The sequence below is a fragment of the Geotrypetes seraphini genome, chromosome 19 (genome assembly GCF_902459505.1).
Source record: "Geotrypetes seraphini chromosome 19, aGeoSer1.1, whole genome shotgun sequence".
Taxonomy (NCBI): domain Eukaryota; kingdom Metazoa; phylum Chordata; class Amphibia; order Gymnophiona; family Dermophiidae; genus Geotrypetes; species Geotrypetes seraphini.
In genome coordinates, this window is record NC_047102.1 from 30,960,748 (window position 1) to 30,974,095 (window position 13,348).

General features: G+C 45.7%; 1 protein-coding gene across 1 annotated transcript in view; it reads right to left on the reverse strand.

The window, feature by feature from the left end:
* PHRF1 (PHD and ring finger domains 1) overlaps positions 1-13,348 on the reverse strand; it is a 272,305-nt gene that overhangs the window by 179,980 nt on the left and 78,977 nt on the right. Inside the window, 2 exon segments of the mRNA XM_033927921.1 lie at positions 2,295-2,424; positions 11,792-11,967. Of these exon segments, the coding sequence (XP_033783812.1) occupies positions 2,295-2,424; positions 11,792-11,967 (306 nt within the window).

Here is a 13,348-nt window from a genome sequence, read left to right on the forward strand (position 1 = left end):
TAGGAAAGATTTATTTGCAGAAATAAAAACTGGAGGGGACTCTGTGTTCCTCATCCAAGTGGGAGGAGCAGAGGAAATATGATGTGTGGTTTTCTGCAAGATCCAGTTCAAAGGTTGAGATAAAACACCTATTGTATTGACTCCAGAGGGGACATAACAGAACTAAAGTTATCATTGTTAGACAAAGCTATAATAAAAGAATTACCGTATTTTTCGCTCTATAAGACACACCTACTTATAGAGGAGGAAAAACCAAGTCAAAAAATTCTGAACCAAATGGTGTACCCTGTCCCACCACCCTGCCCTCCCTGTATTTCATAAGCATTTCTAAAAAAAATTGATGAGTTTTCCTATGCCCTATGAAGGTGCATAATTCCCATGAATACTAAAATAGTTAATTCTGGGTGGTACCGCTGAGGTTGTGGATCAAATTTCTATCTAATGGTTTGCCTGTTCATATACAATGCATGCCCTTTTTCAATAAATTAGGAATAAGGCACTCACTTTATTCAAATGTTTGGAGAAAGAGACAAAAGTATATCATAAACTCCAATATATATGCTATTTCATTAGAGCCTGCTAATTAAGAATTAGGTATATAGAAATTGAAGAGAATACATGAAACAGAACATTTCTTAAAACAGAACCAAGTAAATCAAAATTAGAAATGATATCAACAACAAAACAAAGCAAAGCAATTTCTCTGTGGTGCCCCGTGACATATGTATTGCAATTTTATATCCGCTCCAAAGGTTGGAACTTTTATATCTTTGTGGACATGCATCCTTTATGGAGCGAATATAACAACCCTCCGGGTACCTTTTTTCAATCCCAGCAGTCCAGCGCTGTAAATGGCAGGAGCTTTCCGCGCTCCCGCCCTTCCCTCGCTGGACGGCTGCCCGAGTCATGATCTGTTGTGGCAGAGCAGCGCACAAGGCAGGCGTGCCTGCCTGGTCCCGCACAATGCCGCTCCTTGAATGTCTACCGTCAGTTCTTACGGGACCCAGAAGAACTGATGCCAGCCATTCAAGAAGTGGCGCAGGACCAAGCAGGTGCACAAAAAGCTCACGCCTGCCTTGTGCGCTGCTCTGCCACAACAGATCAGGACTCAGGCAGCCGCCCAGCGAGGGAAGGGCAGGAGCATGGAAAGCTCCTGCCGATTACAGCACTGGACCGCTGGGATAGAAAAAAAGGTACCGGGAGAGGGGAGGGGGGGTTGTTATATTCGCTCCATAAGATGCACCTTATTTCCACCCACTTATTTTGGGGAAAAAAGTGTGTCTTATGGAGCGAAAAATATAGTATTTTGCACATTAATAAAAACTAGATCTCAAGATTTGTTTTCTGGACTTGCTAGACTGAACTAGAGGTCTGCACGGGGATCACGGAAATCCCGCGGGAAACCCCCTAACCCACGGGAATCCCATGGGGACCCCTCTCTAGCCAACGGGACTCCCACTGGAATGGAATGCTTTGGAAGCAGGGTTTGTCCATATAATATAATGGACACGTCAGCCTTAGTAAAAGAGGGGATTTATAAGTTAATTACCTGAACAGAAAACACAAAAAGGGTTCCACCAAAGAGATTCCACAAGGAAAACAGCAGCGCAAACACAAAAGAAACTGTGGAATTGATGATCCTGTCAGAAGTAATTGCTACTTTTTATGGGGACGGGCGGGGATGGAGGTAATTCCTTGCAGGGATGGGTGGGGACAGAGAGGATCCTGGCGAGGACGGGTGGGAACGGAGAGGATCCTAGCGGGGATGGGTGGGATTTCTGTTCCCGCGCAACTCTCTAGACTGAACATCAGGACTGATGCCGTATCAAATGAGACCTTCAAGAAAATATTTTACAACAGAACAGCTAGCAGTAATCAGCCTTCCCTTGTGTTCAGCCCTCCAAAAAAGCAAGTTACATGCTTCTATATTTGGAGACATCCATGTATGTGCCAGACCCTCTCAGCCATTGCAGTTCTTGCTTCCCCAAATGAGGTCTGGAGAGCTATTAAAAGACATATGAATGAAGGGTTCTCAGAAATAAGCCCTGAAAGTGTACAGAATATAAGCTATTTTAAAATCTATTCCTGCCCTTTTAGGATATACACACTTTTTTCAGTAGGTTTCGTCCAAGCCAGATTTTGGGGCTCCATGCAATTAAGCAAATTTTACAAAGAAAAAACATGAGTACTGCAGAATTCCATTAGCCAAGAGGCAAAAGCAATAACAAAAATTGACCTACATTTCAGCTCATCAATAGATCACCAAATAACTTATGATAAATTTGGGCTATTACCTGGTTTTGCTATCTGATTTGTAGTTGATCTAGATGCTAAGGGTCTCTGATAAACAGCTGTGTTCAATCCTGCCACGACAGTTTCAATCGTTTCATCCAGCAGAGAGGATGTTAAATAGTTCGGGACATGCTGTACAAAAAAAGGTACAAATTTATCAGGCATGTGGGCACGTCCACCAGCATCACAATAAAATATTTAGCACCCAGACAACTACAACAGCAATACAACCTGCTTCAAAATACACTGCTTCTACCAACGCTGAAGAAAGGAGAAATTAGGTCCTTACCTGCTAATTTTCTTTCTTTTAGTCCCTCCAGACCAGCACAGAAACGGATGAGTTTACGTTGAGCAGGTGAAGACTGAAACACTGACTTTGGCTACAGTACAAGTGGGCTGTGCAGTCCCTATTACACTCAGTCTTAACAAATAGCCAAGCAGAAAAATAACTAGGTTGAAAAACAAACATCCCAACTCCACACTCACATGGAGAAAATAAATGGAGAACACTGCTGGAACAGGAACTTTTCAGAAAATGTCCCACAGTTCGTCAGCTAAACCAGCCAAATCAAATACCGCTGCTCTTTAAACTCCCCAAAACACCACCACCAACAAATCCCATAGAAAAAACCCGATCTCTTCACGAAAACACCAAACTAAATGACTTGGCGGGGTCTGTGCTAGTCTGGAGGGACTAAAAGAAAGAAAATTAGCAGGTAAGGACCTCATTTCATCTGCTGTCCTGGGACAACTTTTGCTTTGAATTATCAGAAGCTGTGTAGCAGAGGGGGAGAATGTCCATAGGTGCAGTTTGCCTCATCTGCTTGTTGTATGATTTGGGATGAACAATATATTGGCTGACTTGCTAGGAGTTATGGGGAGAGAACTGCAGAGGTCAGAGTATGATAAACAGATGGGATGGGGTGGGGGAGAAACAAAGAGAACATAAGAATAGCCAATTCCAGACTTTGTTCCTTTCATCTAGCTGCCCCCTATGCCTTGAATAAATTACACGAGTCCATCAAGCCCCTTCCCTTCTTTAAAAGTAGGCTGTAAACCCACCTTTTTGATATAGACGTCAATCCTTAACCCTATTCCTCTGCCCTCCAACCCAGCCAACTGTATCCATGCCATACTGTTGCAGAAGTTGTCCTGCTGTGGAAACCAAGCTGCCTTAATGACAGATTTTAAATTACTCCCCTTTATTTTTATTTTACTTGTTTTTGTTATTATTTGAGTTTATGAGAAAATCTTAATATTTTATCTATTTATTTTTCCCTACGCTCTGATTCTCTTTCTGCTCTTATTCTCCTCTCTTTCTTTCAATTTGGACTCAAGATTGCTCTTTTTTCTCTTATTTGTACAAAGTTCTAATTATTATTATTATTAAATATAATTTAGAACGTAAACCGCTGAGGTCTGTAATGTGGTAATGCGGTATAACTAATGATATAAACATAGCATAACATACTGTTTTTGTCTGTCTTGCCTGTTTAGATTGTAAGCTCTTTTGAGCAGGGACTATTTTTTTACCCTTTGTGACTGTGCAGTGTTGCGTGCGTCTGGTAGCGCTATAGAAATAATAGTAGTAGTAGTAATAATTTCTCCTTCTTTAGCATCCCTCCAGACCAGCACAGAAATGGATGGGACATACCAAAGCAGTACCCATCATGGGTGGGACCCCCGAAGGGCCACCACAAGCACACACTCAATGAACAGCGCGTCCCGACGGTAGTGTCGAACAATGGAATGGAGAGAAGACCAACCGCAGCTTTACAGATATCCACCGGATGCACAAGAGAAGATTCAGCCCAAGAAGCTGCTTGACCCAGAGTAGAATGAGGCTTGAGAAATTCAAGCACAGGCTTCTTTTGGAGAAGGTACGCCGAAGCGATAGGCTCCTTGATCCAGCACGCAATGGTAGCTTTGGAAGCAGTGTCCCCTTACGAGGACCTGCTAAGAGGACAAAAAGACGATCCGACTTATGGAACTCCTGGGTCCATTTAACATAAGAGCGAAGAACCCTATGGGCATCCAACTTGCATAACTGCCTCTGCTCCAAAGAGTCCTTCCGACTACCCATGACTGGGAGGACCACAGACTGGTTGACATGAAACGGTAAAACCACATTCAGAAGAAAGGAGGGATCTGGCCGCAGCATGACCCACTCCCTAGAGAACTCCAGGAAGGGAGGCCTACACGAAAAAGCTTGCAGCTCTGAAACACGTCTCGCAGAAGTAATGACCACCAAGTAAACCACCTTAACAGTAAGGTCCTTCAACTTACAGGTGCCGAGAGGATCAAACATAGGACGAACGAGCACGGAGAGGGCTAAATTGAGATCCCAGGCAGGAACAGACAACCAAACTGGAGGCTGTAGCAATTTCACAGCTCTCAAGAACCGAATCATATCCGGAGAAGAGGCCAAACGCTTGCCATGCAAGAGACAGCGAAAGGAAATCTGCACCCAAAAGAAATAGCAGGCAAGGACCCGTTCCTGCAAGAAACTCCAGAATGTGAAGCAAAGCAACTCGAAAAGGAACCATGCTACGCATGGAATACCAGTCCTCAAAAAAGACACAAAACACGAATATAAGCCCTAGAGGTAGAAATTCTCTGAAACTCAAAGCATTGAGAACACCTTCTCCGAATATCCCCTCTTTTTTAAGAGAGCCCTTTAAAGTGCCAAGCCGAAAGACAAAAGGGACCTGGATCAAACACTGAAATGGGACCCCAAGTCAGAAGATCAGGCGAGAAAGGCAGCAAGAAAGGATCTGCCACTAGCAGATGAACCAGATCCGCATACAACAGGCGCCTGGACCAATCTGGAGCTACCAGGATCATGCAGTCTGCATGCCGGGCAATCCAAATAAGAACTCTGCCCAGAGGCCACAGAGGAAAGACATACAGCAGGCCATCCAATGGCCAAGCCTGAACCAGAGCATCTAGCCCCTTGGCCTGGCAAGTCCTGTGCCGACTGAAGAACCTCAGCACTTTGGCATTGACACACTGATCCCAAGCATGAACAATGAAGGCTTCCAGCTAGAGACACCACTCATCAGGATCCAACGCATGACAACTTCAAAAATCTGCTTGGACGTTGTCCACACCGGCAATGTGGGAAGCCGAGATGTCCCGAAGATGAGCCTCCGCCCACTCCATGAGCAGAGATCTCCAGCACGATCAGATGACTCTTGGTGCCCCCCTGACGATTGACATAGGTCACACTGTAGCATTGTCTGAGACTCAAACTGACTTGCCCTCCAGCATGGACTAAAATTCCACCAAAGCTAGCCAAATGGCTCTGATTTCCAGAACATTGATTGACCAGGATGCCTCCACCGGAGTCCAGCTGCCCTGAGCCAAGCAAACGAGACAATGAACAACTCAACCAAAGAAACTGGCATCCTTGAGAAGCATTGTCCACTGGGGCTGATCGAGACTCACTCCCTGAACAAGATTGGAAGACTGGAGCCACCAGAGTAGGCTGCACCGAACTAATCCCCAGAGTGGGACCAAAGAGTCCAGATCGTGAATCTGTAGCAACCACTGCCAAAGAAGCGCATACTAAAGAGGAAGCATGTGAGCCCGAGTCCACCGAACCACGTCCAAGGTGGCCACCATGGACCCCAAGACCTGCAGAAAGTCTTGTGCCAGCGGGCAATGGCAATCCATCAGAGAGCAAATTTGCATCTGCAATTTGCACACCCTGGCCCTGGAAGGAAAACTCTCCCCCAAGCTGGTGTCGAAAAGCACGCCGAAATACTCCAAGATCCGAGACAGAGTCAACCGATACTTGGGCAGGTTGACCACCCAGCCCAAGGACTGGAGAAACTCCACAACTCGAGCCGTAACCCAGGAACTCTCCTGCAATGATTTTGCTCAAATCAACCAATCGTCCAGATAGGGGTGCACCAGAATGCCCTCCTTGCGCAAGGCTACTGCCACCACAACCATAATCTTGGTTAAGGAGTGCGGCGCTATAGCTAGACCAGAGAAGAAGCACATAAAACTGATAACGCTCTCCCAAAATTGCAAAGCATAGGTATCATTGATGAGAGGCCCAAATGGAAATATGCAGATAGGCCAGTCAGAAATTCCCCAGGCTGGACAGCCAGATCAACAGATTTCAGGGTTTCTATGCAAAAAGACGGAACCCAGAGAGCTCTGTTGACACATTTTGAGATCCAAAATGAGCCAAAAAGACACCTCTTTCTTAAGTACCACAAAGTAAATGGAGTACCTGTCAGTGTGACTCTACTGAGGAGACACCGAGATTACTGCTTTGAGGTACAGCAACCTGAGCAGTGTCTGCCACAAAGCCCTTCTCTTCCAAGTTGCCTGACAATGAGAGGAGAGGAAACGATCTGGCAAAGGTCAGGAAAACTCCAGAGCATAACCATCCTGAATCATTTCTAGTGCCCACTGTTCCGTTGTGATCTCAGCTCATCCCGGTAAAAATCCCACAACCAGGCTTCGACTGGAACCGGGAGAAGGACCCACGAGTCATTGGGCTGGACGGGCGACAGAAGAGTTACGATCAACCCTGCAGGTCCCCCGAAAGGACTGCATGCATTGGCTAAAATTCCTCTCGAAGGAAGAGAGGTCACACTCCAGCCAGGGTGGTACCTACGAAACTTATTCAAACATCCCCAGACAGAACCACCTAGCGAAGCCAGGTGAGGTCAGTCCTCCGGCAACCGAGGCACCTTAAGAGTCACTCAAGGCCTGAACCAGCTTATCCAACTCCTTCTCGAAGAGAAAGGAGCCCTGAAAGGGAAACTTACTGAACTTAGCCTTAGACACTACATCTGCCGACCAACTCTGAAGCCACAAGATATGGTGGGTCATTACACCCAGAGCCATGGACTTGGCTAAGGCATGTAAACGATCATACATGGCATCAGAGAGATAAGAAGCTCCCAGCTCAATCTTAGCTATTTACTGATCCACTAAGGACTAGTCAGCCGTCTCGCTGTAAAGAACTTTCTCAGACCACCGGAAACAAACCCGGGCTACCAGACCGCCACATTAAAACTACATAAGAATAGCCTTACTGGGTCAGACCAATGGTCCATTGAACCTAGTAGCCCGTTCTGACGGTGGCTAATCCAGGTTACTAGTACCTGGCCAAAAAAACCCAAGGTGTAGCAATATCCCATGCTACCGATACAGGGCAAGCAGTGGCTTGCCCCATGCCTTTCTCAATAACAGACTATGAACTTTTCCTCCAGGAACTTCGAACTGCGGCAGGGAAACGATGTTCCTAGAAACAATAGGGGACTGCTTCCTAGAACAAATGGTGGAAGAACCAACAAGGGGTTCCGCAACCTTGGACTTAGTCCTCAATGGCTTAACTGGGAGAACATTAGATGTGGAAGTCAAGGTCCCCCTTGGGACGAGTGATCACAGCATGATCAATTTTAAAATTGGCATTCGGAAGAGGAAAAGAGCCAAGACCCAAACCACAGCCTTTAACTTCAAAAAAGGGAACTATGACGGCATAAGAGTCATGGTTAAAAAACGGCTCATGAAAAAGACACCCGGAATCAAAACGGTCGATCAAGCATGATCCCTACTAAAAAATACCATCACCGAAGCGCAGAATCTCTACATTCCGCAGATATCCAAAGGAAGGCGAAACAAGAACAAAGGAGAACCAACTTGGCTAACTAAAGAGGTGAAAGATGCGGTAAGGGATAAGAGGGACTCGTTCAAAAAATGGAAACGGGAACACACAACGGAGGCCTGGAACAGTCATAAGGTCGACCAGAAGAAATGTCACAAGGTGGTAAGAGACGCCTATGAGGAAAAGATAGCGGATCGCCGGAATAGATGGACCTAGGGTCTGATCCGGCGAAGGCGTTTCTTATGTTAAATCATGTTTTTATACCATGAGAATGTTACGGTCAATTAGGGGACTATTTTTGGAACAGAATTTGCATACTCTTATCCATGCTTTACTGATTTCCAAGTTGGATTATTTTAATATCATATACATGGACATTGCAATCTAAGGAGATTACAAACAATTCAAAATACTGCAATTAAAATACCAGGCTTTAAGAAGAAATTCGACAGGGTTTCACCTTTATATCTAAAATTCCATTGGTTGCCAATTCATTCTAGGATACAATTCAAAACACTAACTCTAGTTCATAGGTCCTGTATCATCAGCAACCTGAATATTTACATTTTTAATAATACCTTACTCTCCTAATGTTGAGATCCATGCAGGATTTTAAGCTGATACTCCCTTCAGCAAAGAGGGCCAAATGGGCCTTTTATTTCATTGTTCCCCAATTATGGAATCATCTACCACAGGATACACAGGATATTAGATTAGAAGTAACCACAAAGACATTCAGAACTAAGCTTAAGACCACCTATTTTAAGGAGTCATTTGGAACCGACATGTCCTTATCAGATATTTCCCATATTTATTGAGTGAACTCGATTCAGTGGCATGACTTTTGGGGAGTGTGATGGATAGTGGACATTTGGGTCAGTATAGACACTTTTTTTTTAACCTCTTATAACATTATGCTATATGTATCCTCTCTCTTTACTTCCCTATCTTTAATAGAGTTCCTTTCATAAAATATTTGTATTGTAAACCGCTTAGATCTGACATATGCTGTAGCGGTATAACAAGTTCTAATAAAACAAACATATCAGTGACATGGTCTCAACTCAAAGGAGGCTTGACATGCCTGTCCAGTTCCTGGGAGGGTGAGCAGCCCTTACCATCAGGGGCACGGAAGGTATTGATGACAGACATTTTAGTGTTTTTGATTATATGTCTTGAGGGGAAACAATGCAGATGCTTCTTGGCCTCCTCCCAACAAATGGCACTAGAGTCCCTCAGTGGCAATGAGAACGATAACAAATCCTTCCTCACTTTCAGGAAGGGTGAATGCTATCGACACTCAAAAGCAGGGCTGTGGAGTCGGTAGATAAATGTTTCGACTCCAGGTACCCGAAATTTCCTCCGACTCCTCTACTCCGACTCCACAGCACTGGTTAATTTTCAGATCGTTAAAATGGAATGTCAAGTTGAGAGAAATGAGCATTTTCGACACCACCTTCTTTTTGCATTTAATCAAGGTTCTAAGGCTGCAGAAGCTGCTCACAACATTTGTGCTGTGTATATAGTGGGTGCTATAGCTGAAAGAATCGCTCGTGATTGGTATGCCAAGTTCAAAAATGGAGTCGGTAGATAAATGTTCCGACTCCTCAGTTTTTTGTACTTCTGACTCCGACTCCGACTCCAGGTACCCAAAATTTCCTCAGACTCCTCGACTCCGACTCCACAGCCCTGCTCAAAAGTCGAGAAAAATGGAGGCCCTCTTGATACTGATACATTCCTAGTGTCCAGTGCAGCTCCAGAAGCCATAAAAAACGATGCCTCGGATGGTGGTCAATGGACTGGACTTCTCAGCACCAAAAAGAGGTATTATGATGGGGCCCCAGGCACCATAGGCATCAATTATATGCGTCCATTAGGCATATGATCCTACTGCACTAATGGCACTTCTTTAAATCACCATGAGTTTTCTAGAACGTGTCAGCAAACATAGCTGAGATGAAAAAAATCCCGACTTGTATGGTCTGTGTCCTGCATGTGGCAATAGAAAAAGAAAATCCAGCATGGAGGAGCAGAACCCAATGTCGGACAGACTTGCACAGTCTGTGTCCTGCACATGGCGAGAGACAAGTGAAGGTTTAACAACTCCAGTGTAGTGATCATTTTACTGTCACAACTGTGAGTGGGGGAACTGTGCAGCTTTGCAGGGAGGGGAAGGCATATTGACTGGTAAGTTGAGTACACCATGATGGCATGATGGTGACTTCATAACCAGCATTTAAACATGGGTGGCCTAAGCCTACATAGAGTGATGGGTGAGGTTCTGATCTTTTTCTGCTGTCATTTACTGTGTTACTGTGACTAGGTGCAGAAGGCTTAAGGAGGCCTAATGAGTTGCTGAAAATAAGTCGACTTAGAACATAAGAACATAAGCAGAGCCTCTGCTGGGTCAGACTAGAGGTCCATCGTGCCCAGCAGTCCGCTCACGTGGTGGCCCATTAGGTACAGACCTGTTACATAATCCTCTATCTATACCCTTCTATCTAAAAAGAAGAAGTGGAGCATCGATCCTATATGAGACAGTTGCACAAACTGGCAAACCAATAGAACACCATGAACTGCAATAAAAAAAAGAAATTGTGCAAACACAAGCTGTGAAGCTAATCTGCACAAAAACACAGAACTAACCGGGTAAGGTGTAATGATGGCAGATGAGACGATGCATGCATGTGTGCAGAGTAGGCCCACTTCCAAAAGTTCTGAAATGAAACACTGGGAAGTGTTTACAGCAAATAACTTCATCAGATGGTGTTACTCAACAGTAAGAATATTGTCATCCTGCTTGTCCTAATCTAATCTACAGTGTTCTCCTGTGAATTTGCGGACTGCTCCGACCGCCTCTTCTTGTACTAAAGTCGGGCTACACCAATCAGGAGCTGCATGTCAAAGCATCTTCTAATTGGTGTAGCCCAACTTTACTACAGGTAGAGGCGGTCAGAGCAAACTGCAAGTGATTTTCTTCACCCGCCGGCACTCCAGCTGCCCTCTCCTGGCTTTTGACAGGCGAATCCTGGAACGGAAACCCCGTAAATTTCGGGGGAGTACTTTAATCTTCTATTTGTGCATCGCTCATACCTATACAGGCTCAAGGCGACTTTAAAGAGAGGAGAGAGGGGAGGGAAGAGGATGGAGAGGGGGTAATAGAGAGAGGGGGGAGGAGGATAGGTAGGAGAGGAGAGATGGAGTACTTAGAGAAGTATAGGTGTAATATGTGCCTTTCCCCAATTTTCTCCTTGAATTATTACTCCTGATTAGCAATCGCTTGCACAAATGCACAGAATTCTAATTTTATAACTACTTTTATCTATTAAATCTTTGACCTATTTGGCTTTCTCTTTGTGAATTATTTATGATGACATTTTTGACTTATGTAATTGATTTATTGAGGTGACTATTAACCTCAGAATTCTATTTACCTATCTTTAGTATATACCCTAATGTGACAATGCAATTGAGATGTGAACTTTATTGGTTAAATGCATCAGGGTAGTTTTTGCCTATTCAGGAATGAAGAATGCTTCACATATTTAAGAAGCAGCAATAGACACTGGAGAAATTAAAATTGAGACTAGTCATGTAGGAAATCAGGAGTCACATTACTACTGTGGTTCCCAAACCTGTCCACAATAAATATTCATGTGAGAGATCTGCAAGTAGTGGAAGCAGTGCATTTAAATCTCCCTCATGAATATTTTAAAAAGCTGACTGGGGTGTCTTCCAGGACTGGGATTGGGAACCACTGCACTACTACAAGAGAACAGGGTGGTCTTCTTAACACATTCCAAGGTACCAAGCTGCCCATTCAGATAGCACACACTTCAACTCAGATCCACATCATCTGAAGACCAATACCTGAATTCTTTGTGCTGTTCGAATGCGGTGTTGATTCACACTTGCCCGAACTCTCTCACTCTGGCGAGTTCTAGCTATTGCACGAGTTCTCATGCCATTAATCCGAGATCTACTTGTGGATGGGGCCACACGAAGCTGGGGAATTATAGCTTCTTCGTCGCTTAAAGAGTCTGCATCTGTACCATAAGAGCAGAATAAGAATACATCATACTACCTGAAATAGCCTCTGCAAAAGAACTCCATCCATATGATACATTGGTTCTCAAACTCTCAAACCTGTCCTGGGGAACCACCAGTCAGTTGGGTCTTCAGAATATCTCCAATAAATATGGATCAGAGAGATTCACGGGAGCTAGAAAACATTCAGATCTCTCTCATATAGATTCACTATGGGTGGTGCCCTAGGTTAGGTTTAAAAACTACTGATATAGTAAATGTCTCTGATGCTGAACAAGACATTCTTTTATTGCCTCAGAGCAAATCATCTGTGCTCTGGAATATAATTTGTTCATAAGTTTTCTGGGCATATAAACTTAATCATGGCTGAATTAAAGAGCAATGACTACCTGGCACTGAAAAGCTGAAGCTTTTACTCTATTTCTCTCCCATTAAAAACAAGGACTGCAGCTAACTGCTAGGTTACTTCCCACTGCACATTCAAGGCTGACCTTCAGCCATTTACCGTATTTTCACGCAAATAACACGCACCCGTATAAAACGCGCACACGGATATAGCGCGCAGAAATCACGATGATTTGCACAAAAACTTTGATATACCGCGCTCACGGGTATACCGCGCATGCTGCCCGACGCTCCTTTCGCCCGCCCTGACTTTCCGTGCGCTGTCCCGACTCTCCGTTCACCCCCCCTGACTTCCGTGCACTGTCCCCCCTTGAAGGTCTGTCCCCATCCTGAAAGCCTGATGCCCCCCCCCCCGACGTCCGATACATCCCTCCCCCCCCCCCCCCGAAGGACCGCCGACTCCCCAACAATATCGGGCCAGGAGGGAGCCCAAATCCTCCTGGCCACGGCGACCCCCTACCCCCACCCCGCACTACATTACGGGCAGGAGGGATCCCAGGCCCTCCTGCCCTCGACGCAACCCCCCCTCCCCCCCAAGAACCTCCGACCGCCCCCAGCCGACCCGCGATCCCCCTGGCGACCCCCACGACCCCCCCACCCCCCTTCCCCATACCTTTGGTAGTTGGGCCAGAAGGGAGCCCAAACCCTCCTGGCCACGGCGACCCCCTAACCCCACCCCGCACTACATTACGGGCAGGAGGGATCCCAGGCCCTCCTGCCCTCGACGCAAACCCCCCTCCCCCCCAAGAACCTCCGACCGCCCCCCAGCCGACCCGCGATCCCCCTGGCGACCCCCACGACCCCCCACCCCCCTTCCCCGTACCTTTAGTAGTTGGCCGGACAGACGGGAGCCAAACCCGCCTGTCCGGCAGGCAGCCAACGAAGGAATGAGGCCGGATTGGCCCATCCATCCTAAAGCTCCGCCTACTGGTGGGGCCTAAGGCGCGTGGGCCAATCAGAATAGGCCCTGGAGCC